Source organism: Ammospiza nelsoni, chromosome 14, assembly GCF_027579445.1.
Source record: "Ammospiza nelsoni isolate bAmmNel1 chromosome 14, bAmmNel1.pri, whole genome shotgun sequence".
Classification (NCBI taxonomy): Eukaryota; Metazoa; Chordata; class Aves; order Passeriformes; family Passerellidae; genus Ammospiza; species Ammospiza nelsoni.
This window is the reverse complement of record NC_080646.1, coordinates 9,799,262-9,827,077: the sequence shown is the minus strand read 5'-3', so window position 1 is coordinate 9,827,077 and position 27,816 is coordinate 9,799,262. Positions and strand designations below refer to the sequence as shown.

At 44.4% G+C, this 27,816-nt stretch overlaps 1 protein-coding gene across 4 annotated transcripts in view; it reads right to left on the bottom strand.

The window, feature by feature from the left end:
• Positions 1 to 7,801: 7,801 nt before the first annotated feature.
• HOMER2 (homer scaffold protein 2) overlaps positions 7,802 to 27,816 on the bottom strand; it is a 59,149-nt gene continuing 39,134 nt past the window's right edge. Inside the window, exons 4-10 of one of the 4 annotated variants that reach the window (XM_059482052.1) lie at positions 22,712 to 22,804; positions 21,591 to 21,617; positions 21,308 to 21,492; positions 19,640 to 19,796; positions 17,380 to 17,490; positions 15,311 to 15,391; positions 7,802 to 14,561 (exon numbers count right to left, since the gene is read on the bottom strand). In XM_059482052.1, coding sequence (XP_059338035.1) covers positions 14,373 to 14,561; positions 15,311 to 15,391; positions 17,380 to 17,490; positions 19,640 to 19,796; positions 21,308 to 21,492; positions 21,591 to 21,617; positions 22,712 to 22,804 — 843 coding nt within the window. In that variant the 3' untranslated portion in view covers positions 7,802 to 14,372. The remainder of the gene's footprint in view (positions 14,562 to 15,310; positions 15,392 to 17,379; positions 17,491 to 19,639; positions 19,797 to 21,307; positions 21,493 to 21,590; positions 21,618 to 22,711; positions 22,805 to 27,816) is intronic. The other 3 variants (XM_059482054.1, XM_059482053.1, XM_059482055.1) reach the window with 3 other exon arrangements.

Genomic DNA, 27,816 nt, shown 5'->3' with positions numbered 1-27,816 from the left:
GTTGCCTGGAAAGGTGGTTTCTGTCACTGGAAGTCTTTCTAAGGTCAGACAAACACCCCAGGGTTCTGCTGGTGTTGCTGTGGCAGGGAGAGGTTTGCAGCCCATGCCCAGTGAGCTCAGTGTCCTGCTGCCTGGAGGCTCAGTTTGCTCTGCAGGGGAAGCCACTGCTTGTTTTCTGAGAAATGTCCAAATATAAGGACCTGCAAAAAACCTTTCTAAGCTGCCCTCAGATTTTCCTTCTGTCTCTGTGTGACCATGACCACAGTGGGCTGTGGAGGGGAGGGTGGGTAAGAAATAGCCCCAGTGCCATGGGTAGGTGGGGACTCAAGAAAACCACCTGGAAGTGCTAAAGGAGAGAGGATTAATTAATCTGGATTTGAACTCAGGCATCAGCAGATGCCTTCTCACCTCTGTTTGGTGCAGCTGCTGGTGCCATGCTGACTCTGCTGGTGACAGCAAAGTGCAAGGGCTGATGGACAGAAGAGGAGAAACTGGACTGATGGGTTGGGTCTGTGATAACCAGCTCTACCAGACCGGTTTAATATTAACCTGGAAAAATGCTGGGACATCTTTTTGACATTAAATACCTTTCTCAAACTACCTCACTCTGGGCTGATAAGTGAATCCCTTGGTGGGAACAGTATGCCCTATTTGTCCATCTGCAGACATTGATTTCTTTAAACAGAAAAAATACAGTTGTCTGGTTTTAAAGAGTTAATGATGCACAAATTTGCTGGAAATCCCAGTCAGGAGGTAAAGAGATCAGTTTCTACAAATCAGTATCACTGTGGCTTGTGATCTTTCTAACTATGATGAGGGCAGTCCACACAGCAGCTGCCAGTATTTTTACAGAGGTTTAAAGCTAATGTATTCAAAAAGCTATTTAGTCTGGCTAAAAGAACTTCTCTTTGAAACACCAGTGCTTTGATCACAGCAAGAGAAGTGTTGTGGCAGCAGTGCTGGGCACTGTGGTCATAGCAGGTGGTGTCAGTGCAGCCTTGGGTTTGTCACCATTTCTGTCCACATGCTGCTTTTTGGGATTTATGAAGCTTCTCCAAAACAAGCCCTCCAGCTCAGTGCACAGGGCTGGTCCATAAGCTGAATATTGGCCTTTTTTTTTTCCTGCAAAATGGTACTGAATCAAGCAAATTAAATCTGAGTGTGAACACTTTGAAGTGTCCCAGACTTGAAGGGGCTTGAGCAAGTGTCACATTGTGGAGCTGTGGGACTGTGGGGACCATGGAACAACTGAATAGAAGGGCTTGAAGTGGTGAAGGTTTTCAGGGCACCCATGATCCATCCTTCAATCAATTCCTTCTTTTGTCCCTTAAAATAAAAAAGATGGACGTGTACACCAGGAGAAAGGAGAACAAAGAGGATGAGTATGAAGACATTGACTAGAACTAACAAAAAGCTGGGAAATGCTTCTGTTTTCAGTCTCTGCTTCTCTTTTCACTCTTCTCCTCTGGGAAATGGTTGGAAGATAAGAGTGTGCACCCTTTGGAGAAAAATGGGACTTAGGGCTATGCATGCCCTCACTCAAAAAGCATGGATTTAATTCCAAAAGCTGTATTTGCATCCAAGAGCACATCTGTGCACTACATGAAATAATAACAATGTGATATTGGTAGGAGAGAGGGACACATCATTTCAGCTAAACCCATGGTGGTGATAAAAGGTGAATGGTATTGAAAGCATTTTTTAATAAATGCCACAGCAAACCTTGGCAGCAAAAACTGCTCAGAACAATATGTGAATGTATCCCTGGGGGAAACACTCAAAGCTGCTCCAGAACATGGCATTTTTTTCCTGGCAAAAAGGTATGTGATTTTCATTCTCAGCATGTCACGCTAAGCTGAGAGCAAGAAGCAACACAATTAAATCTGCTCAGGTAACAGTGACATTAACAGCTCAGCTACTTGTGAAAATGCTTTGTAAAACAAGCCATCTTTAGCAGGCCTTTGCTCTTGCAGTAAGGGTGAGCCACAAACTCATACATAAAGTACATATTTAGCAAAATTATGTTTGTTCATTTTCCACTAGATCCCCCTGCTGTCCCAAATCCCCGTTAAAGTGCCAAGGATGGGGGGGACAGCATCCTCCCAGGTGGTCATGTTCAGGGGCTGTGGCTTGGGGCCAGCCCTGAGCAAGGACCTCCTGGCAAAAAGGACCCACAGCACACTCAAAATGAGCAGGCTGGGTGGCCAGGCTGGGAGAGAACCTCCACGTCCTCCTGGAAACTGTGGTTCCCCTCACTTGAGCATCAGTTAATCACTCTCAGTGTCACAGATTTGCAGCTCCCTTCTATCCCAAGGCAACAGTCTAAACATCATCCCACGGGTGTCTTTGCAGAGCCTTGCGAAGGAGTTTCTGTGCTCCAGCCCTGGTTCCCATCCTCTTCTCACCCAGAAGGAGTGGAGAGGCTGCCAGCTCCAGCTCCAGCTCAGCAGCGTGGTTGGTTTCCGTGTGTCTGGGTTTCCGTGTGTCTGGGCTCCGTGGCAGTGGGCACGGCAGACACGGGGGTGAGGAAATGAGTCTGTCCCGCCCCTGGGGACAAGCTGGGATCGCTCATTCATCGGCGGGTGAGTCACTGCCCTGCCCACAGCCCCTTCCTGCGAGCAGGGGTGACAGCGAGACAGGATCCAGTGCCTGCGCTGCCGGCCTACGGGAGAGCTCTGTGCCATCCCTCCCTTCCCTGTGCCACCTTCCCATCCCTGTGCCATCCCCCCTCCCTGTGCCATCCCTCCCATCCCTGTGCCATCCCTCCCATCCCTGTGCCAGTCCCTTCTCCCTGTGCCATCCTTTCCCTCCCTGTGCCATCTTCCCTGTGCCATCCCTCCCATTCCCTGTGCCATCTTCCCATCCCTGTGCCAGTCCCTTCTCCCTATGCCATCCCCTCATCCCTGTGCCATCCCCTCATCCCTGTGCCACCCCCCCCCCTCGTGCCATCCCCTCCTCCCGAGCCTGTTCGGCTGGAATGGAAGGGTGTGCGGGGTTGTTTGGGGATGTGCGGGACCGTGTAGGGCCGTGCCGGGGTGTTTAGGTGTGGGCAGGGGTGTGCGGGCTGTGCTCGGGTGTGCAGGGCTGTTTAGGGCTGTGCGGGCACACGGGTGAGCAGCCGGCAGTGCCTCCTCTCTGCTCTGCCCGAGCAGCTCCCTGCCCGTGTGAGCCGGGATCTGTGCAGACGCCAGAGCTGCCCTTCCCTCCTGGCTTTTACACATCGTTCCTCTGTCCCCCATCCCTGTCCCAAAGCCGTTCCCCACCCACTGGAATGACTGTGCCGGTGACCATGGGACCTGCACAGCGCTAGGCAGTGATTCGTGAATCACTGCAATTGCTCAGGTTTCAGGATTATCTTTATAAATGCACCCGACACTGCTATAGATGAGCAGGATTGGAAAGGTCTCTGTTCTTCAGGGAACTCCAGCATCCTGTTTTGCAGCATTCATCTTCAGGCTAATGAACAGTACCAACCTGCATCCAGAGAAAAATTAAAGCCACGGCTAACGGTAGCAACGAAATAAGTGGCAAAAGACTAAATGTAAATAGCTTTGAAAGCTGATACATTTTCAGTGTGACATGATAATACAAAACGGTTGCCAGTGCTGCTATTATTTATAATTCCCAAAATGTCTGAATTCCCTCCAGCCAGCATACATTAAGCACAATCCAGGGCATATGCCACAAATCATATTCAATGATGAAAAGTCAGGAGAAAAACAAGAGCTCAATCTCTCTTGATTACAGCAGCCAAAGATTTCTTTTTCATAGACTGCCAGTACTAATGAATGGAGAGGACACAAAAGGAAAACAAAAATACTCAATTCAAATGTGCTTCGTGTGCCAACGGATGGATCTGCTCATAAACTTGATTAATTAAATGCAAACCGTTGTCAAGGAATATTGTTCAGGGTTTTTAAACCCTCACTCCATGGCATCCAGCCATGGATATGGAAGTGTGGTCCTGGAAAGCTGCATGGCATTTAGCTCTGGGGTCCTGGCTACAGCCACTGCTACCAGGAGGGCTGGTATTTATACAGAGATCCATTTTGTGGTGGAGAATAGTGGTCTCCAAAGCTGTGCTAGAGCATGATTGATTCAGTAAGATGAGTCTTGCTGCTGTGCCAGTAACACTGGAATGCAGCCTCAAAAGCAGAAGCTGGGCCTCATGCCGACTCACAAAAATCTCTGATTTTCAACATGCAGTTTTTTTCTAGAGATCATTTCATTGCAGACAGTGCTTCTGAGATGATCTAACATTTCTGAAGTTACTGAAATATGTTCAGTGTTCAGGAAAAGTTTTGAGACCCAAAGGGGATTTCGTAGCGCGACGATCTGTCTGAAAGATTCAGAGGCAGAGGTCAGGGCTGAGCAGCACTCGCTGCAGGGATCTGTTACGTGTCCCTAGCAATGCATTATTGCAAGGGGATGGGAATGTTTGCCTTGCAAAGGTTGGCTCTGCTTCTAAAACCCACCAGGTCTCAGCTCTGCCCATCCTGAGCAGCCCCATGGCAGCGCTGCCCTGACATTGTCAGTGACAAAGTGGAGCAGCGTGTGGCAGGCTCTGGCACAGCCTCTCAGAGCTGCCTTGCATGGCCATTTTTAGCCTTGCTCACTGAAATCAAACCTGGCAGTGCACCTGGCAGGGCATTTTTTTTCTGTTTTTGAAGGATGGTTGGACTTTGCTCCAGTGGGTTGGGTGGCTGGAGCAGGGCTGCACCACCACTGCAGGTCAGGCCTGGCTCCTGCCATCACCTGTCTCTGCTTTTTCAGCTGCTCCTGACACATTTTTGTATCTAACATTAACATTTCAGTTGTTGTCAGGAGAACAGCCCATTATGTATTAGTCTCACTGATGCTGCTCTTCTGCTCTGGTTGGCAATGCTGATTATGTAAAGGATATTTAATGTTGTAAATAATTAAAAGTTTATACAAGATTTTGGCTACTTTTCAGGAGTAAAAAGAAAAAAAAGAAAATTTATGCAGTGAATTTGAAAAAATGCTCAAGTCTTCTAGGAAGTGGGGAGACAGCTAATAATATATAATTAACATATCTTCCTTTCTTCCCTTGTTGGTGCAGACATGCCTTTAGATGAAAAGCATGGGAAATTAAAGGTGTGTGGGACTGAATAATGTTGAATTTTATGTAAGTTCAACCTAGTCACCATCTGCATGTGTTATGGAGAGAGCAAGCCTGCTCCTGCTCAGGGATCTCATCCTGTGCCATCTTTGTACAGGCCTCCCCCATGGTGCCATGCTGGGGGTTTTCCTCCAAAAGGAAGGAAATGATGGCCTATCTTTTCCTATGCTGTTGAAGGAATTCAAAGTGTCCAAAAGGAGTACATATTAAAGGGTAGTTCATTCATTTAGAGACAAACATTTGATTTTAAAGTTCACCTCATGTTTCCACCAGACCTCCCGAGGTGGCACATCACAGCTCAGCAGCCCAGAGTCAGGTAAAACACTTTTTAATGTCTGAATGTAGAAGGACACAGTCCATTGAGGCGGCTCCTGAGCTTTCTGACAGGAATCCAGTCAAATGTGAAAATTAAAGGTTCACAGACAGCAGCAGCAGATATTGCTGCTGGCAGCATCATTCACCCCAGATCCCAGAGCAGGCTGTTCCTTTTGGAACCCTGGTCACCTGCACCATGAGCAGCTGGCAAGGAGCAGCCCTTCACACAAAGCAGAGACTTTCTGATGCTAAAAATGTACCCTGGGCCTAATGAGGCAGACAGGATACAGGAGTGCCAGGTGTGGCTGCACCACACAGGTGCCTCTGTGCCCAGCCCAGTGCCCACATGGAGGAGTGGCAATGCCCACTGTGGGACCACCAGCTTGCTAGGGATGGAATGGGGCTGGCTTCTGATAATTGTAGTGATGGGATGTACTCACAGATACTTCTGTTGTACTAACACTCATAATTATGCAGATCCAAATAGATAAATGGAGGTGGTTTTTGCTCAGAATTAGAGACTGTTACTTGCATTTTACTGTGATACTTTTGTAGCTACTGATTTGTAGACCCTGGTTATTCAGAGACTGCAAGAATTTGCTGTACAGCTCGTCAGAACTATTGATGGCTCCTCGTAGCAAAGCTCTGACTAAAGGTCAGGGACAGATGAGTTCCTTGCTCACCCCAAATCTGACATTTGCAGCCTTGTAGCCCAGAGTAACAGAGGGAAAATGAGCCACAGCCATTTTACAGTCCTCAAACCTCTTATTTCCTTTGGCGAAGCCTGGCCTGGTGCAGGGACAGAAGCCCTGCTGCTGTGTGATCAGTGTCCAGCAGCAGGGTGTATTTACTGTCTGTGCTGAGCACAGTGCTGCTCCCTCCAGGGATGTGCTGCTCCCTTCCAGGGATGTGCTGCTCCCTCCAGGGATGTGCTGCTCCCTTCCAGGGATGTGCTGCTCCCTCCAGGGATGTGCTGCTCCCTTCAGGGATGTGCTGCTCCCTTCAGGGATATCCTGCTCCCTTCAGGGATGTCCTGCTCCCTTCAGGGATGTCCTGCTCCCTTCCAGGGATGTCCTGCTCCCTTCCAGGGATGTCCTGCTCCCTTCAGGGATGTCCTGCTCCCTCCAGGGATATCCTGCTCCCTTCAGGGATGTGCTGCTCCCTCCAGGGATATCCTGCTCCCTTCAGGGATGTCCTGCTCCCTTCCAGGGATATCCTGCTCCCTTCCAGGGATGTGCTGCTCCCTCCAGGGATATCCTGCTCCCTTCAGGGATGTCCTGCTCCCTTCCAGGGATATCCTGCTCCCTTCCAGGGATGTGCTGCTCCCTTCAGGGATGTCCTGCTCCCTTCCAGGGATGTCATGCTCCCTCCAGGGATGTGCTGCTCCCTTCCAGGGATGTGCTGCTCCCTCCAGGAATATCCTGCTCCCTTCCAGGTGCCCCTGGGCTGCAGCTTTGGGGAGCAGCTCTGATGTTGTTCACGGGGGTCGTAGGATGAGGGAGGAGACTCCATGTTTCAGAGGGCTTGATTTATTATTTTAAGATATATATTATATTAAAACTATACTAAAAGAATAGAAGAAAGGATTTCATCAGAAGGCTGGCTAAGAATAGAAAAGGAATGATAACAAAGGCTTGTGACTGACTGAGACAGTCATTAATTAGAAACAACCACATGAGACCAATCACAGATCCACCTGTTGCATTCCACAGTAGCAGGTAACCAATGTTTACATTTTGTTCCTGAGGCCTCTCAGCTTCTCAGGAGAAAAAAATCCTAAGGAAAGGGTTTTTCATCAAATGTGTCAGTGACAGAGCAGCCTCACCCCAGGGCTCCCATAACTGCCCTGTGCTGCTGAGCTGCCCAAACATCTCCTTCCAACACAGAGGCTCATCCTGAGTCCCAGGTGACTCCTCCAGGGACAACACCAGCTTCAGCTGCCACCAGGAGAAGGTGCATCACTTACAGAAATCACAGGAGGGTTTTCAGCCCTGACCATACCCCAAACAGGGCAACAAAAAGCCTCTTCCTGACAACAGGCCTCTCTCAGCACTCAATAAGTCCAAAATTTCATCTCCAAATATTTATAAATTCTACTTTTCCAGTCATGTAAGTACCACTGATCCTGCATCCCCTCTGACTGGGCTAATGGACAAAGTGAAGCAAGACAAACATTTTAAAGCTCCACCACTTGAAAAAGAGTTCTTGAAATTTCCAAGTCTTGATACCACACATACAGACCAAAATCACATTCTTCTGATCAAAGGACAGCATTCTATTGAGTCCAGACTTGCAGCCTCAAAGATATTAATTTTCTGAAGTCAATGAAGACAGTGAGACAGGAGATTTTACTTAAACTATATATTTTTACATAAAACAACTTTATGTTACAATAAAATCAGATAAAAATCACAAAGTTATATAATAAGTTCATAAAGAAAAAAATCAAGTTTTCATTTTATAGATATAAAACCCAGCATTTACTGCTACTAGGAGTCTAAATATTAACATTGACTGTCTACGGTCAATTTGAAAAAAGAAAAAAAAAAGAGGATAGTACTTTTTTACAGCAGACAAAATGAGGTAAGAGATGTTTTTACAATGATCCAACTGTAGTAAACACTTCAGTTTTCATTGAAACATATACTAAATATAATAAACCCAAATAAAAATATACATTTAGAGCACTGCAGTGTTTTCCCACAGTTGTATATCAACAAATTGTCATTCAACTTTACTTGAAACAGTAAAAACAGGGTGTATGTTTATCTTTAGTACTAAAACCTCATAATAACCTAAATATTTTGGTATAGCAGACCACACTAGTACACTCTCAGAACTTTCAACTACAAGGGATATATTCATGTTAAAAACGATGTGATTTGTTTGTCATTCATGATGAGATTTATAGAATATTATGTTCATGATCACTATTAGGCAATTAAATGAAAACATCTAAATGCTGCAAAATACTTTTTTACTGAGCATAGCTTCCTCATCACATACCCAGGTTAATCAAAATCCTGCAAACTTAGAAGCTTAGTTCACAAATCTTGCTTATCAGTCTTTTCAGCTAGTATATGGCTAAAATAATTATTGCTGACCAGTGTTAAAAAAACAAACCCAACCCAAACAAAAATACAATAGCAGACAATTTTTTCTCAAGTGCCTTTCTTGTATGTACCATTATTATTAGGTAACTAAATTAACTAATTTTCAAAATGTGCATATAAAATTTTTGGAAGTATAGGCACCTTCATCTGAAGATTGTATGTATGTTCAGGCTACTTGCTTAAAAAAAAAAAAAAAAGAAAAAAACAAGAAGAAAAAAGAAGAAGAGTTAACATAAAACACGGTAGAAAATCAAAGGCTGGACATGCAACATCCCCAGGGATGCAAGCAAAGCCCTCCTGGCCAGGACCAGCTCTGCCCACAGCCTGCAGGAGAGCCCTCCTTGGGAAGCACCTTCATCACATTTATCACTCATCTCCTGACTCTGTTTCACTTATCATTTGCTGCAGAGCATGGCGTTTAAGATGTGCAAACATCACGTCAGGTTTACATTCCGACAGTGAGCCTAAAGCCCTGCTGAGCTCCTGGGCATGGCACAGCATCCCTGGCCAGGCTGAGGGGCAGCTGGGGCTCTCTGGCTGTGTCTGATTCACCTTGTGGCTGTGGATGGCTTTGCCTGACACACAGGTGCTTGCTGAGCACCATCCATGGAAAGAAAAATTACTTTAGGGTAGCTTTCTGGTTTTTGCTAAATTATGCCCACAACCAGAGCCTGCCAGCCCAGCCTGGGGCTCCTTGCTGCCCCTCAGCCCCCAAAAGCTGTTCCTGCCCTTCTGCAAGGTCCCTGCTCCTGCTGAGCCCTGTGGGACAGGAACAGCTTCTCCTGTTTTTGGCTGGAAGTGTCTGACCATAACCAGACTGCACTGCTCTCCCAGCTGTGCTGCCCCTGCACACAGCTACCCCCCATGTGATATGCTGTAAATTCTGATATTTACAGGCCTGACAAGCCTGGAACTGCCTGGACAAAGGCAGGGGGGTGGTGGATCAGTGTGGCCATCCAGAGCTCGTGGGCAGAGCACATCTTTCACTGAAATCTCTGCTGAAATAATAGCAAAAAAAAAATTGCTGCTGCTGCTGCCTCCCCTTATACCCTTTCCCTTCAGACTTAGTCCTGGGCACACACTGACCTGAGGGAGGCATTTCACCCTGACAAGGGTTTTATCTCTGTTAATCCAGAGGCTCAGGAAGACAGCACTATATTCCCTATAAACCACTGATGCTTTGAAGAGTTTTGCCAAGATAACTCTTTGGAAGAGCCTAAGGAAGAGCTGAGAAACTCCCACCACTGCAAGGTGGTGACAGTAGCAGGGAATTTTCCTTCTGTCACTTATGGCGCAGCCAAAGGCAGCAAAAAATTAATAAGGAAGAGAAACGAAGACTTGGGAAAAAAATAATAAACAGCACAGAGAACAGAAATCTCTGGACAATTTGTGCCCTGCTGCCAGTGTTCCTTGTGCCCAACAAGCCACTGGGCAGCCACTGGTCAGGGCAGGGGAGCACCACGAGTGCCTTGGCTGGTACCCTTGTAACACAATGGCAGGGCAGGGACAGCAGAAATCCCTCCTGCTCACCTTAATCCAATGAGCAGCTTTAAAAAATTGTTCTCCCTAAATTGCTCACATAAAAGCCAAATCAGGTATTTGTCCAGAAAAAAAGGATATTGTCTAAATAATATTTGTTGTCTGGCCACAGATGAACCCAGTGTAAAGCTGTTTTTAGAAAGTACATCTTTTGAATGCTTGGATACAGAAAAGGACAGGTGGTGTTGAATTTCTTAAAGAAAATACAGTTTTCTTCCAGTGAGCTCACTTAGTAAAGGAGACACCAATGTAGACAGAGCACTGCAAAGTGCTGTATTTGCTGAAAATGCACTTCTAGGCCAAACAGAACTACTTGTGAAGTTGAGTCAGAATTGGCAAAGAAATATTCAGCCAAGAAATAAAACCCCAAAAAGGTTAATCTTCTTTATTCTGAGCTGTGCAACAAATTTCCATTTTTTCATTTTGAAATAATTTATTCCTAATATGAGACTAAGGTCTTTTTCCAAAAAGTGACATAATATATCTAATGGAATATTCTTTCCCCTTGAAAATAACTCTGTCTATTTTTTATGTCACTTTTGCTTTTATGTAACACAGGGTACACCTGTTCATTTCTCATTTTGTCAAAACCCCTCAAACCCTGGCATTATTCAGCAGCTCTAACACCACCTCAAAGAAGCATCTCACCCAGAGGTCAGCAAGTCACACTCTGTCCTGGTGCCACAGGAGGCCAGGACAGATTTTTCCTGTTGGAACAACCAGGTTGAGATGCCAGGCAGGCAGGATGGAGTGTGGCAGGACCCTGGGGTGCAGCTGACAGAAACCCAGCTGGAAGTGCCAAGCTCATGTCCTTTGTCAAGGAAAGACCATAAGTGAGGTAGGAGAGATCCTGCCATAAAAACCACTCAGAGGGAGAAACCTGTGTCCAGAAAGGGAACTCAGAAAGGGAACTCATGGTCACCAAGGTGAGGCACAGCCCCCTGTAAATTGTAAATGCGCTCAGGCTGGGTGGGAGCAGAGTGCTGACCAAGGCATTGCTGACAGGCACAGGGAGACCAGGACTAGCCCAGCACTGTGTAACAAGTAAAACCAAGCTCTGCAGATCCTCTCTTGGACAGGGATGAGTATTTCTTGGCCCTGGCAGTGTTTAGGGCCATCCCTAAGCAGGTGTCTGCCCCCTGAACTCAGGGTGCCCATAGGACAGGTGAAATTCCAGCTGTGCACAACAGGAGGGTCAGTGCATCCACAGCATGGTGTGTGCATTTTGGTGGGGGAAGGCTGGCTGCCCTGGGGCTCCCATCAGCACACAGGAGGCATTTCAGTGCTGGGAGGAGCCCCAGAGGAGCAGTGGGAGGCTCCCAGTTTGGCACAGGGGTTAGTGCTGGGCCACCAGACAGCGCCAAGGAAAACGCAGTGTGCGACACCATCGGTGCCCTGGCTGGGGACAGGGACAGGGACAGGCCAGAGAGGGCAGCTGCAGCTGGTGCCCAAACACTCCTGAGAGCATGCACTGCCATTCTTTTTTTTTTTCTCTTGAAGAGGAAAAATCCAAGGAAGGAGATGGAAAGCTTAAGAGAGATGGAGTTTTGGGGAGTTTAAGTGATTATACATAGTAGCTCTCACCTTACTGCTGTTGGGAAGGAAAAAGAAAGAAAGCAATTAAAACAAGCCCTTGGAGGCTTGAAGGACAGAATTTCCCACAGCATAAAACTGTTTACAGGCATCCCTAAGGACCCAACATCAGAGCAAGAGCAGATATGTGATACACACATCTGGGGCAGACAGAAGAGACAGGACAGGATTTCTTTAAGGACTCTCCACTGCTCCTCTGGTGGGCACTAAGCACCCAGAAATAACTGCCTGTGACACAGCTATGCACTGGCTTAATGTGCCACCATCAAACTCCATCTGTTTAATCGATGCAATCCCATGGAAACACTTCTCTTGCAATTTAAGAGTGGCTTAATACATTCCTAATGAACTGGATCTGAGACAGACCTGACTAAAGTGGAAAACAAAGATCTGGATTAAACCAGATCATGTAATTTTTTCACAGAGTCTTTTGCATCCCTTTACCCAGCATCATGTTAAAAACAGTTTATGTTAAAACAAACAGAGAAGCCCTAGGATCACTCAGCAGGAAAGGGAAGAGAGGGCAGGGTCCTTGGTGCAAAAGCAATGAACCACGGGGAGGAGCAGGGCCCTGGCTGCCAGTATTGCTTGCAGCTCTTAATTGTGTTATCCTGTGGCTCCCAGCTGATGCAGAGACCAAAAAGCAGCATGGGAGGAGAGGAGAAGCAGGATGAGCTGCCTGCTAAATTATGGTGTATATCTGACTTTCTATCAAATAAAAAGACTAAAAATGGAGACTGCTTGTGCACAACCACACACTTGCTGACGTCATTTTCAATTTTGAGAAGTCTGATCTAACCCCACATTATGCAACTGTTGAATCTTCCATGCTGGCAAAGTCTAATTTTCACACGCCTACATGCTATGTACCTGATTTTTATTTTTATTTTTAAATATCAACAGCCTAAATCAATTTTTTAAAAAAGAGATGTAAATGGTCATAATGGTTATGAAAAGTCCTAGTTTTACATCCATTGTTTCAAAGGAGTAAAAGCAAAAATACTCAAAGTCCATTCTAAAAAACAGGCAATGAAAATAATGTAACAGTAAGAGATGAAATGAAAATTCAAGGGACAATTGCAGATCCTATGTCCACCTCGGGGATTATACATTCATCTGCAAAAAAGTATTCAATGCATGTTTTATCTACAACCCACCTTTCTTTTAAAGGTCACTTTAATAATCAAGATGTGCCAAAAAAAGGAAAAAGCGTTGAAATTCCAAGGAAAGCATGGCCAGTTTATATCAGTCCCTGCTGGCAAGCACTAAAACAGTGCTTAGCCAAACTGTTGTCTGAATCAAGCAAATTACAATGTCATGTACACAGAAGTACTTTCCTGAATTAATTAATTAAACACTCTCAATACAGGTTATGGAGAAAGAAGCTGAAGGAATTCCTTGGGGAAAGAGCAAGGCTTGGGCTGGATTCTCCTCTCTCACTCTTTTTACATCCCTGTCTGTGATGAACTGAACTTCCTTCTCACTGAAGGCCATGGTGAATGGCCTTGAATTTCTCAACACACTCTCAGAGCTGCTGAATAATCAGTTCAAGAATAAAAGAGCATTTCTGCCTCTGGGGTTGAGGGTTTTTTTGGTGCAACCTAACTTGGTGACTAATTCCTACCCTACTGCAAGAGAATGCAGAAATCCTAGGAAAGGACTTTAATTTCCCATGGCCATTGCCCTGCCAGTCTCTTGGGCAGAAATTTGTTTCTGAGCAACACCTTCCAGTGACCTGATGATGCTTTTCAGATCCATTTCTCCTTCCTCACTGCTGCAGATCAACAACAATCAAGTTGCATGCAGAGGGCATGAGTCTTGTGCAAACCAGGAACATATCACTTTTCAAAATAAATACCTGGTCCCCAGACTTAGGTGGGCATTTTTCAGAGATGCACATAATGATGGAACTACATGGGTTCAAACCTGGAGGGCAGAGAGAGGTGATGCTGCCAAGCAAGAGAAGCTGTTCCCACTGACTGGTGAGACTTCAAGAGCTGGAACTCATTTCTGCATTGTTGACTTTGTGCTCTATGGGTCCAGGCAAGCACACAAAACCTCCATCAGAGGTTATCTGAAATCCACTGCGATTTTTTGGCTGAATTGGGCCTGATTGACATGGTCCCTAAAGATCCTGGTATCTGTGAGAAGTGATTCTCCTGACTGCAGCTCATCACAGGCACATTTTACAAACTGCAGGGGCTCTAGCTAATCTCTCTGCTCCACCACGGAATAAAGTCAATTCTGCTAAGAGTGCTGATAGTCCAGACAGGAAAAAGACTTCTTTTCTGTTTCTATGGTTGCAACAGCCCTTAAGAAAGATACAAATTTCCCTGCAACAACTAACTGCATATTCATTTTAAGGTAGATCTAGTTCCAGATTCCTGAGACAGAACCCTCTACCTGTTCCCAACCCCACAAAGCCAGAGCAGCAATATAGAAAGTTTCTAATGTCAACAGAATTCAGTGAGCAGCATGATTGGTTTGGTAAATAAACAAACAAAAATAAAGAAACCCACCAAAAAAAAACCCCACAGCAAATTTTCAGCCTCTATGTACAAAACCAATGCAAACAAGTGGAACATTCTAGTTATATTTTGTAAAACACACGTTTGGGATCAACAAAACATCAAACATCCAGACCCTAGATTACAAAAAAGATCTATTGCCATCTAATTGTCAACCCCAAGTTTAGACAGTCCTTGTCGGAAATCATGTAATTCATCTATCTTCCCGTCTAGTACGTCTAAAAAATTCTTTAATTCAGTTTTAAGGTTGGTCTGCCTGTGTTTGTTCTCTTCGACTTCTGTCCTTAGCGTTCTGACTTTCTCTTCAAGATCTTTGTTCTTTTTCTCAGCAGCCTTAAAGACAAAAGAGACAATGAGATGAATCATAGAGAAGAGGGATGAGCAGCATTTCATAAATTAAAGCAACAAATGGCAGCTGGGCTGGGAGAGTTTGCTCCAACTTGGTAAACTGATTAACACAAGCACCTCTGAGAGCAGCTGACAGGAGTGTGTCAGATTAAAAGCCCATGCAGGAAAGGACACAGATTAACTGGAAAAGATGCTTTGCATCAGACTTTGTCATTTGGGTGATATCTTCAAATTCAGCTGGATTTAAACATGAACTGTGCATACATTTGTGTCATTGCTACAGTGGCAGAATTAGACACTGTGCCATCAATTACATACAGAATTATCTACGGTGGTTTAACCTTGAAAAACAAACTTAGGAAATACTGTCTGAGGAATAAATTTGCTTTATTCAGCACTTTGGGATTTATTGGTATTTTTTTTTTAAATTCTACTTGGCCTGATTGCTTATTTATTGATTGGATTTTACCGATACAGCCTGGAATTACAGCAGGAGATGGATGCTCCATGATCCCAGGCAAACCAATGTCTGCAGTGGAGCTATTTCATCACTCCTGTGCTGGGAATGGCACTGTGCATTTTGCATGTAATTAGCATTGTTTGTTTTTACAAACTGGACTTCTCTTGCCTTGAAACACTGAAGTTTGAACAGAGAAATGCATACAGCTGCAATGAAAAAAAAAATGAAGGAAAGGTACCAACTATTTTGAAACTAATTTCACTGCTAACTGTACCTGTAATTGTTCAGATACAGATTCACATTCTGACATTAGCTCTGGTATAATTTCACCCTGCTTTCGGAGCTCTTCCAGTTCCTTTGAAAACAGAAAAAATATTAGTGCAAGCTTCAATTTAAAACATAATGAAAATCTGAAAAGATGAAATGGCTTTGCATATTTTATTGTATTCTGCACAGTATTTGGATGGAAAATAATCAAAATAACCTGCCTGCATTCCAAAATTGCTAATTTTCCACAAGAATACATTTTTTCACTAGATTTTTTACTTTGCATTTCTAAAACAGGCAATGTAATCCCATCTCTTGCATGAACTCCATGAATTCTATTAATAAAATGTTAAACTAAACCATGTAACTATGCAAAAGGTGTATTAAATACCAGAGAAATCTGAATAGCTGTAATGCTACATGCAATTTATAGATGGTAGCAAAGAGCAAATTAGACCATTTCAACGACATATGACAGCAGACAAAAACAAAAGGACAGTGGCATTACCAGCTGCACATAGAGAGACATCATTACAGAGCACAGGTGTGATGGGCTTTCCTCCATGGCACAGCTCTGAGAACCACCACCTTCCCCCTCCCCAAAATCTGTATTTAGTTCTGGCCTCACTGCCCAAAGTGAGCAGACTTGAGGGAGGGAGTTAATGGAAAAAGCAACAGTAGGAATCCATGTCTCTGTTGGAAATTAGGACAACTTGACTTGAAAAAAAGTGCAAGATCCTCCTCCAGAAAGTGCCCCTGTAGGTGATGACCCCCAGAGAAAGCAGAGGGGTGCTCCCCTGCACTACCTGGGCTTGTGCAAAGCATTTGACACTGCTCCCCACAGGAGCCTTGTCCAAAATCAGAGATGTGGATTTGGGTGGGAACTACTTGGTGCACAGGCACCAGGAGGGTTTCAGCAGCTGCTCCTACATGGCAATGCCATCAGCACATGGATTCCAGACCAAAGATTACTTATGGGTAGTTTAGAGCTAATTGAGAACATGCTAATGTAAGCATGAATTTTTAAAACAAGTTAGTGTATTTTAAGTGTAAATGGAAGACAGGCTCGTAAAATTCACAAGTCGATCAATTTTCTGGTTCATTTGCTACAGTAAAAATGTGAACCTTGAGGAGAATCCTGGGAGAGAATAAGAGCTTTTCTGTATGCTACTGCCACAGAAAGCCTGGGAAGACAGCATTACAATTTCCTTTGAAATAAAGAGCTGAAAAACACTGTATTTATGACAGTGTATCAAAATCCATCTCCCTAAACTATTCCCTCCCAGCACCACAAAACCCCTTAACAGCAGAGCTTTTAAGAGCACCAGAGATTGCAGAGATGCTGTAATGGCACATGGCAAACTTTACTGCACTGGCAAACTTTACTTTTCTTCTTCAGCCAGCTCAGAGCATTTGGTCAGTGTGACAATGGAAAGAAAATAACTTCTCAGTATTTTCCCACTGTTCTGGGGTTCCAAGTCATCATTCCCCTTAGAAAAATTAACACCCTGTAATGTCAAAAATGACAAATTGGGGTACTCTACATGAATCTGAATTTCTCGCTCCTGGCATCAGTCCTGAGATCAGAGTGAGACCATAAACCAGCAAAGCTGCAAACTATAAGCCATCCAGAAAAGAAACAGGATTTGTTACTCAAATGCCAAATTATTTTCTAAATGATGTCTTTTTAATGGCAATCCTGATGCCTACAGGAATTTTTGGCACGGGCAGAGTCATATGAATCTGTTCTCAGCACACATCTGTCTGGCACTGGGCACCAAGTTTCACCACTGGCTCTTCTGCAAGGACAAGTGCTGTATACATAAAAGCATCTTTTTTTCTATCCTCTGCCAAATTACAGTGTGCAGCCACAGGACATAACACATCATGGAACTTGGATGGAGAAACACTCCCAAACAAGGGACTGTGCATGGAAAACCTGGAAACAGGCAACAGCTCAAGGCATCAGGCTGCTTCTGGTGGCAGGTCAGCCACTCCATAAATCTACACCCAAGGAGAGAAGCCGGCAGTCCCACTCAAACATGAAAATGCCATTTCTGTGTCCAGGGCACTCACCAGCTCTTTGTCCTGAAGTTCTGTTTCCAGCTCCTGGAGACGTCTACTCAACTGTGCATTTCTTTCCTTCTCTTTGTTTACTTCATTGCACTGTTCCTCCAGTTCTTCAATCTTTAAGAAATGTCAGACATTGGGTGAAATTTTTCAAATTTCTGAAAATCTGGGGCAGGACACAGCTGATGAAATGGACATGGGATCTCTTTCCTAAAACACAGCATTTGATTCACTGCAACCAAATTATCACTTCTTTCCTTCAAAAGAGTCAATTTACACATCCACTAGGAAACCTTGGGTCTGTATTTATTCTCTCTTACAGTCTCTCTTGTGACTCAGGAATGCACAAAACACTGGGCTGCTAAAATGAGTGGAACTGGGGATAAAATCTGCACTTTGCTCCTCTGAAGCCAACACAAGGCTACAAGGAATGGTTTTCTTAACACACTAGGATAAGAAATCTCTTGGGGGTTGCTTATTATTCTAGCTGGTGTATGAGGGACACAACATCAAAACTTTGGGGGGAGAAGCAGTTCAGAGCAACATCTGCAGCTTTGTTCTGTCGCCCAGGGATGTGCTTTGCTCTCTCCACAGCTCCTGCTGCCAGCTCTGGACTCAGCTCCCAGGAGATGCACTTCCCACAGGCCAATGGACCAGCTCATTAAAGTATGTACTTTAATTCTCAGCTCCATGTTGCTTTGGGATTATAACTTCCCTCATTTGAAGGTAGAGCAATATGCAAAAAACTCTGACCCAATTAATAAAGGAGAAGGAACTTCCCAGGGCACTGCAGTGGTGCAATGCGAGCACTGAGCAACGAACCTACTTGGGGAAAAACCTCAGAAAACCTCCCTGCACAGAGAAATTCAGCACATTGTACAGACAGCACTGCTGCACAGCCTGGTCACCAGCATGGGGACTTGGCAGAGGCAGTAAGAGCAGCGGTGCTTTAATAATCTCCTCTTTTCTAGTACAGCTGCTGGGATGTGGCATGTGTTGATGAGAACAAGTTTTCCCTGCCACAGTACAGAAAGGGAAATAACTACCCTGCAAATGATGATATTTTCCCATAACACACTGTTCCAGTCCCTCACTTCTCCCCTATCAACAACAGACTGGATATAGGAACCCAAATCATATAACAACTAATATTAATTTGTTAATGTAATAGCAGTTAATACAGCTCTGGTTTGATCTCTGCATTATCACTGAGCACCCATAAAACACCAGTCAATAAACAGTGAATACTGGCCTCAGAAAAAAGGGTGCTGTTCCACAAGGACTTTCAGTGCCAACAAACAACCCAAACTCCCTCCAACACCAAAATACTACTTGCAGCCTACTAACACACAAAAAGACATGAAATTCCTTCCCTCTTCAAAAGCAAGTACTAAACAAAAAATATATCCTCACCAGACAGATACAATCTGATCTCAACTTCAAATGCCCCAGTGATCCATCTAAACAGCAAGAAAAGGATCCAGCTTTTCCAAAAGCATTTAGGATGAATAGGGTGAAAATATCTCTGTAAAAGCAGCACTCATGGAAACCAGGATCTCCCACACCCAGGATCCCCTGAGCCCATAGGGGCTGCTGCAGATAGCACAGTATTATCTGAGATGGCACTAATGACTACTCTAAATCTTCACAGATTTCTGAGTTGTTCTCTGCTGTAGCCATTGCTAACCCTCCATCTTACACAACTGAGAGATGTGCTCAGTAATGAAGGGAAAGGTTTTTGATGATGCCTGTTGGCAAGTTTCTGCATGTGCCAGGTGTTAGTGCTGGAGGTCCCAGCTCACAGCCCACAGTGCTGAGGAAACAACTCACATCCTCATTGCCCTGCACACTGCTGGGATTTGCTTCTAATCCTGACTGGTTCCCAGGCTGGGTTCCTGGCTATAACCTCACATTCTGCTCAGCCTGGCAGCCAGGCCACAACTTTGCCTTCTGCTCATCCATATCTGGCAGTGTTTGAGTGAGCTTTGACAGGGATATGCAATAACAGTCCCACTTTTAGAGCCTTGCTGACACCAAGTCTCCCAAATCCTGACTCAGGGACCTTCAGGTAATGCAGCAGCTCCTCTGCTCCCTCCTGCCTGCTGTGTGCAGAGGGCAGCAGTTGCCTGAGCCCCCCATCCATCCCCTTTCACAGACCAGCTCCACCTGCCAGCACAAACAGCCAGAAGCTGCAGAGACCCCAGAGCAGAGCCCTGGTGGCAGCAGCTGGCTGGAGGGGCAGCTCCCCTGTGGGTCTGTTCTCTACCTTGCCCCTCAGCTGGTCATTCTCCTCCTTGCAGGCTGAGAACTGCTTCTTCCAGTGCTCGATGCTGGCCGCCGACTCCTGCAGGGCCGTGGAGAGCCGCGCGTTGCTCTCCCGCAGCGACTGCAGCTCCGTCTCCCACTTCTTCACGTTGGATGAACTGAGGAAAACAGGACACCATGAGCTGGTTTCACCTTGGGTCCCTGTGAGCTGCTGTTCTCTACCTGCCTGCAAACTCCCCCACGGCGGTGAGTTCACCATTAATTTGTTGCAAGAGGAGGAAGAGCACTCAGATGTGTGGAATTGCCCTTAGCTATGACATTCCTATGGAGAGCAAAAGCCTTCATTTGACTGCCTCTGTCAAAACAAAGGGATCCACCAGCCCCAGCAGCAGTGCCTGTGTCTGGAACTCAAGCCCTGCTGCCAGAGCAGGCTGCAGGGTCCAGCTGCCCACCTGCACACAGGGGTCTCACCCTGGCAGGTCCCTGGCACCCCCTGAGCTGTGCGGCTGCAGCACCTGGGGCTGGGCACCTGCAGCCCTGCAGCACAGCCACTCTGCACATCTGCAGATGGCACAGCAACCCCAAATGGAACATTTCAGGGGCTTGACATGATCTATATTTGAATTTATTTTAATGCTGAGTCTTAACTATAAAAGTGTTACATAATGCTGCAGAATTAAACTACTCATTCCCCAAAGCTTTGAGCTGCAGCACAGAGCACAAGATAAGAGGGTGAACAGGAGGAAGGCTTTGAAACTCCCTGTGTGCTACTTGCTGCCTGCCTGTGGAGGTGTCTTCAGCAAGAGGAATGAGCTCACATTACTGTTTGAAGCAGGTTAAGCTACTGAAATGTCAATAAAGAGAGAAGTAGTACTTCAAAGATAATACATGCAACCTTGAATTGCTCACTGGATAATGCTGCTTACAGTGATGCTTTGTTTTTTAAATACTTTTTTAAGAGTAGCTTGATCTTGTTAGATTTTCCTTCCATTCACAGATACACATTCACATGCAAGAGGCAGACAAGGCAAGATCCCAATAGAGATTTACTCTATTTTAATGTTGTAACTTTGCATATTGCAGCGCCTGTATTTTCACTACAGCTGCAAATTACTCTTCTCAGCATTTCCAAATTATTTATCAAAGCAAATAGCAAAAAATGTGATTTCAAGGGGCTCTGTCCACAATTTAGAAATATCCCCTAAGATTTCCAAGCACTCTGATGAAATTATACTTCTCACTTCAACTTTTTATGGTTGAGTTCATTCCCTTTCATAATTTTAAATATCCATATCTATTTTCATCAAAGTAAGTGCAGCAAACTCAAAGACAGATTGGCTTCACATGTTATCAGCAGCAATTGCTCCCCTATGGCTTTAATGTTATTTCTGTAGTTCTAAAACTTCCTGAAAGAAGATGGCTATAAGAGTTGGCATCAGCAGAATAAAAGAGGGCTTATTTCTTCACAAACTACATCAGGAATAAATGAAATGGGAAATATTTCTCAACTAGATACCAGGAGATACTTGCTAAAATCTGTCCATTTATCCGTTCTGCAGCACCATTTCAAATTAATTACAATCTGAATAATTTCTGTTAATATCATTATCCATCAAATAATTACAGCACACACTTTTCCAATGCAATTTGGGTTCTACAGGAACTTCACCTTTGGGCTAGAGCAAATTTTAATTTATCATTCTCAGATTTGAGATGTGCCTCGGCAGGGCCGCCGTGCGATGCCTTCTCGTCGTCGGTGCCGTTCACGCTTGAAGCTCGGGTGGAGGAGGGTGTTTCCCGTCCAGACTCCTGCAGCACAACACACAAACCAACACTGGGTGTCTCCTGCACCTCCTGCAAGACCACAACACCAATCTCTTTGTAATCTTGATCCCACACCACTTGGCTGAGACCTCGGCTCTCCTGGCAGAACAGTGGTAACACACACATACCCTTTTCATCTTGGCTGCAAAGCTGGTCTGTTTAAAAAGAATGAAAAAATTACAGTGATACACAAATGGAAGTTTAAAGAGTTCAAAACTTTAAAAAAGTTTTTTTTTCCTTGATAAGGCTTGTGTTTTTCAAAAGCTGTTTGGTTTTTTTAAGATAATGAAACAACACAACACACAAAGTACAAACAAACAAACAAAAATAGTACTGCTCCTACAAAGACATACTGTTGACACACTGCTTGGTGCTGACCACCAACAGAGAACAAATAAAGAGAACTACAAAGACCATGACCAAAGGCTTTACAAAATGAGTGTCCACAGTCAGCCACTCAGATTGATATTTGTGGGCCCCACAAATGGGGGTGGTTGCAGCACTAAAACCATTCAGCAGCTTTTTCTGATCATTCTTCTGAATTCCTCTCTGATCAAAATCTGTCTAACTTTCCTCTAGACACTAGCCCAGGCCAGGAACACCTGCTGAGCAGGGCTCACTCTCACCTAAAGCAATGCACATGAAAATACAGCCAGCCCTGCAGAGAGCCTGGGACCACACTCAAATTCTCCAGTTTGTAGGAACCCAGACCTCGCTGGGCACTGGTGGCACCAGGATGCTGCCAGCAGAGGGTTCTGTGCAGATTTACAACACAGGCTTCTTCCAACACCCCTAAAACCCTCCTGTTCCCACAGCACAGCTGCCCAGGGAACACTGGACACAAAGCCAGGCAAAGCAAATGCCACAGCAGTGGGTGGGACAGATGACAAGGAAGGATACTGATGGATCTCATTTACTGTCTGCTGAAGCACTACACTGTCTACTTCCCAGTGACTCAAACTCTGTTAAACAGTACAAATCAAAGGATGTATAGCTTTGCCTGTTATTAAAAAAGTTGTAACAGCTCAAGGACTGCTGAAAAAATTAGATTTAAATGAAAGTAAAGAGCGTGGACGGATAAAATATATTCCTGTGACAATGCTAATGTCCAGCAGCTGACAATTACCTTCAGCAATCTCCATTTTATATACTTGAAGCTAGCTGCCAGAAGCTGGCACAGTCCATTTGAAAATTTAACTTTAAATTATTTATCCTGTATATGTACAGGTATTAAAGCTAAATTACTAACCTGTGAATGATTGCTTGAGGTTTCAATTTTCTCTTGAGATCTGTCTCTTGCAAGTTTGGCAGCTTCTTTTACTTCTTGGAACTTCTCTGCAAACTACAAAAAGCATGAAAGATATTTATCAACATGATTTATCATCTATTAAGCCATTAAGATTGCTATCTTCATATGGTATAGATGTCCAAAAGTGAACAACTAATTTTATTAATTTAGAATTTTTGGCAAGAGAAAACATTTTAATTCTTTGGAAGGATGGTTCTTCCAAGAGAAGCGTGGGTGTTTGTAAAAGAGGAGCATCTCTATAACTCTGGCCAAGCACAGTAAAAGCCCATGGAGGAAAAGGAACTGTTGGTGTCTCCTGGTTTGATTTGGTTCTATTTATTTCCTCCCCCTTGTCTGTTTCCCTTGGTGTTGACAGTGTATTAAAGACAAAAGTATTAGAGACATATGTTTAGATAAAAATAGTATCAATGCCTTCTATTCCTAAGAGCAAGGGAATTCAATTAAAGAATGCAAATAAGTTCATCTGCAGGAGGTAAGCAAGGGATTATCAAGACATGGGAAAAAGGAGAAGAAGGTAGATCTCAATGTATGATGGAGTTGTACAAAACCAGAGCTTTTCTGCTCTAATTTTCTTATTACTTTCAACAATAAAGGTAGAAGACTTCAGATAAAAGCTTGAATGCCTCCTTTAAGAGGGATATATCAAACTGGGAGAGGTGAGGGAAAGGAAAGATAAAGATGGAAGGTAACAATCCCAACATCTGTGAGTTGCTGTAGGATATCTGCTCCAAAGCCAGCCTGGCATTTTTTAAATACAACTATTATCACAGCTAGTCAGGGTTGCAGGGCTTCAGACACTTTAAACACTGTTTAAAATATTAAGAGGATTTCAAAGATGGAAAAAAAGGTATAATGCATAATTTGTTTTAAAAATTATGATGTATCCACTATAAAAATTGGTAATTTTATCTTTCAGCTAACACTGCTTGGTCTTGCTTGCCTGTATGTTGAGAAATTTGAAATGCTAGAAAGGCAAGACATTTTAGAAGTAAAAATATAAACAGATGTACTTATTGCACAGTTTGTGACAAAAGGATTGCCATTATACCCTTGGATAATATGGAAAAACTGTAAATAAAAGCATGAAAAAACCATCCAAATTTACAGTTGAAGAATAGAAAGAAAAATTATCCACTTAGCAATCTTGCCTTCTAACTTTGGATTTACAGCAGGTATTTAGCATGCTCTCTCAGTAAAATTTGCACTGTAGAGACTGATTAAACAAATCTTCTCCATTTGGTCTAAAAGAAATCTGGATTTACACGTGTAACACACACAAATGGCAATTTCCAACACCCACACACACACACACACCATGGTTACAGCCCAGGTTCTGGCAGGTGAGTGATGCTGTGGGAGCACTCTGTGTTGAGTGGCAGGGCTGGGGTGAGGATGGAGCTGTGGATCAGCTCTCCTGCCCAGAGCTGGCTCTGCACATGCAGGGCTGGGGTGAGGATGAGGATGGAGCTGTGGATCAGCTCTCCTGCCCTAGAGCTGGCTCTGCACATGCAGGGCTGGGGTGAGGATGAGGATGGAGCTGTGGATCAGCTCTCCTGCCCCAGAGCTGGCTCTGCACATGCAAGGAGCCTGCCCTGGGATGGCAGCACTTCCAGCTGATGGCACTGCAGTCGCCACACGCACAAATGCCTTGATTGCCTCTCCAGCACTCCACAGATCGTTAGGAACAACCACATTACATTCGTGCCTTTAGTGATTTAACTCTAACTTTACACAGAGCATCTCTCCTGCTGTGACAGAGCAGCTATAACCAGCTGATTATTTCTAAAATATTGTATCAACAGTAAGTTCTACATTTGTGTTTGTTGTGGATAGTGTAAGGCTGTTTTGAGTCTGTCTTTTATAATAAATCTTTCTCTTTTATGATAAATCTCTTCATCTTATGTATGAAAAATTTATGAGGGTTCTTCATGGACGATACGAAATATGAACAGACAAAAAGAATTGGAAGTGATCTATCAAATTTTATTTTTGCAGCTATCTTCCTAAAGCACACAGGAGACTGCTGTGAAAAATTATGTGAGCTGGGAAGAAAAGGACATTTTCCCACATTTCCATAATGAAAAATTGCATATGATTGAGCAATGCTAATCTTCAATACTAACCCAATAATGACCTCATTGCATAAACCATATCAGTCATGTCTCTAGTTCACAACACTTGTATTAAACACATTTGCATTTAGAAAGTGATTGCTGCTCTGAGAGGGGCAGTGCCAGCCCCAGCTCTGCAGCATCCCTTGCACAGGAGCAGAGCAGGAGGTTCTGCAGCCACCCACAGCTCGAGGCTGTCCAACAGTGTGGCACAGCCACAGGGCCAAAGCACCAGGAGAAATCACATTTCCCTCTAGTAACCAACTGCTTCTGCCCAAACACAAATAATTGACAATTGGTACCACAAAATCATGCCCCATCTCCAAGGTCTAAGTTGACTTTGAGCCATCAAACCATTACATTCTTAATGAATGTCAAATTCCTAATAAAAAGTGTGCTCAGTAAATGAAAACTTGGTAAGTGTGGTCTCAAGGGGCAATGAAAATCTAAATACCCAAAACGAACTACAAGAATTCATCACGTTTCTTCTCCTTAGGTCCATGTTTGCCCTCTGGCAAAGTTCCCAAAATCAGCAAGAAAACCCCACAAAAACGGGAGTTGGAGAGTTGCCAACCAAATCCCACCCCAATAATCCATCATGGATTATAAAATGTGCCTTCCCATGTCCCAGGACTGTGACTAAGCTGCATCATGGAGAAGATTTGCTGCTACCAACACTTGTGCAGCCCTTTGGCCAGGCAGCTGCAGCCACCAGCACTGCTTGATTAGGAGTCTTGGCCAGTGAAATTTAATGGGGACTCAAGGGTGCCACTGTGCATTGCACAAATTATTGAAAGGCTGTTCAAATCCACAGTCAGTTTGCCACCAGGAGAAATATATATATACATATATATATGTATATATATATATATATATTCAAATAGAGCTCCTTAGCATTTTATACATTAAAAAGCATGATTTTGTACGCATGAATTTTAAGCTCCTGGTCTGGCATTATGTTTTATGTCTCCTACTGACAAATTGTGCCAGTATCAGATGAAACAGCTGCTCCCACCCAAAGCAGGCTCATAAATATTTCATCTCCCCCTGGGACTGCAGAAGGCTGGGTGATGTGACAGCCCCGCGGGAGCAGCGCTGTGCCATGACCCTCAGCACACTCCTGCTTTTCCTGTGGCTCTCCTGGGATCAGCACAGAGCAGAGGGGCTCCCAACAAGACTATTTACCCCAGAAAGGTCCCAGTGAGTTGCTGTGTCCCAGCCAGGGCATGCCCAGCTCTGATCCCAGCTGCACCAGGGCTGTGCTGAGACAGGGGCAGCCTCTGCCCTGCAATGCAGTGACTGGCACACAGAATGTGCAGAGAAATAAAGTCCAGGGCTTCCCAGGGGCCAGAGGCAGCTGCTTTATGATGTGCAAAGTCTGGCTTTACTGGGTTTCTCACCCGTGTAAATCTTTGTCCCTGTGCCCTTGGATACCTGCAGCTCCTCACACACAGCACCCTGAAGGAGAGCAGAAATCTTCCTTAACCCCTTGGTGTGCAAAATTCAGCCCTTGGTGAGCAAAATTCAGCTCTGCCTGCAGCACCAGCCCAGCCTGCTCACCCCACACATGCTGTCACTTTCTGTGATTCCTGCCTCAGCCTGGATGAAACAACATTTGAATGATGCCTTGAGATCCCTCTGAGCACAGGGTGGGGAAAGGAGGGTCAGCAGCTCCTGCAGAAGGGGAACAGGACCCTGAGTAGGACACCAGCCCTAAGCCCTGGGAGTCTCCCAATCAATGGGAATGGTAATTAGGTTACTGGGTCACAGAATGCAGTTTTCATTAATGGCTCATGTTTAATTTGAACTGCTTTTCCCTACAGGTATGGATTAATGCTTGAAGTATCTCAAGAGAAGCAAAGCATTAGACTGAGGCAATATCTTTTATTAGGCCAAGCAATATACTTTAAAATGCAGGCATTTTTAGGCATGCTAACCTCTTCTCCTGCCTCATTATTTTCTGCTGCTTTCGACGGACATTTTTCAGCTTTATTTATTTATATTTATTTTAAGCCAGGGCTATTGATCTCTGGTTTAGGGAGGTTTTAGTGTGCCCTTCCAATTCCTGACTAAGCACTTCAATTATTTCCTGTAAAATAGGCAAGCTTTAATTTATATCTTTTATAAGAGTATAATGATATTAATATAAAATGAAACTTGATTTTACTATTCCCAGTACACTTATATAGCTGTAATCTCACTCTCAACTCTGATCTTTCTTACTAGTGGCTCAATAATTAAACTGAGAAGCACAGACAATAAAGAAGTATCTTTTTCCCATTGCTTTACATGGTGATAATAAAACAGGTTTTCCTATATTTTTCAGCTAGATAACTGTCAGAGTTTGGGGCTTTTTCTTTTTTAAAAAATCATCTCAAGCTATTTTTATAAGTGTCCTCCTTGAACTCCCTCTCAATATTCTGACCAGAAAAAGACTTTCTGCTGATTTGGAAAGCCTTTCATGCAGGTAGAAGGTTGCATTTTGGGCAGTGGGCTCTTCAGCAGATCATGCAGTGCACAAAAATATACAAAATGACCTGGGAAGAAACAGAGCTGGGGTGGTGCCCCTGTGCCCACATGAACAAACCAGGTTATTCACACTGGCTCTAGGCTGGCCACATGAACACTGATGAGCTGATACCAGCAGAGCATTTCTTCTATGTGTTTGACAAGGTCTGCAGAACATGCTAAAATTTCTCTGATCGGGGTGCAAAGTCCTCCAAATGTACCTCCTGCCTTACTAGAGTGAGCCCAGTGCCTTATTTCATTATTTACCTCTCTGCTCCTGAGCCAGACCCAGCAGCACCTGCTCCACGTGGCACAAGGTGCAAGTTCAGCCCCAGTCTGCCACTGAGGCACTCGTGTCACGTTACAGAGGTGTAACTGCAGTAATCCAGGATTAAACACTGCTATCCAGAGGTGCTAATTATCCCA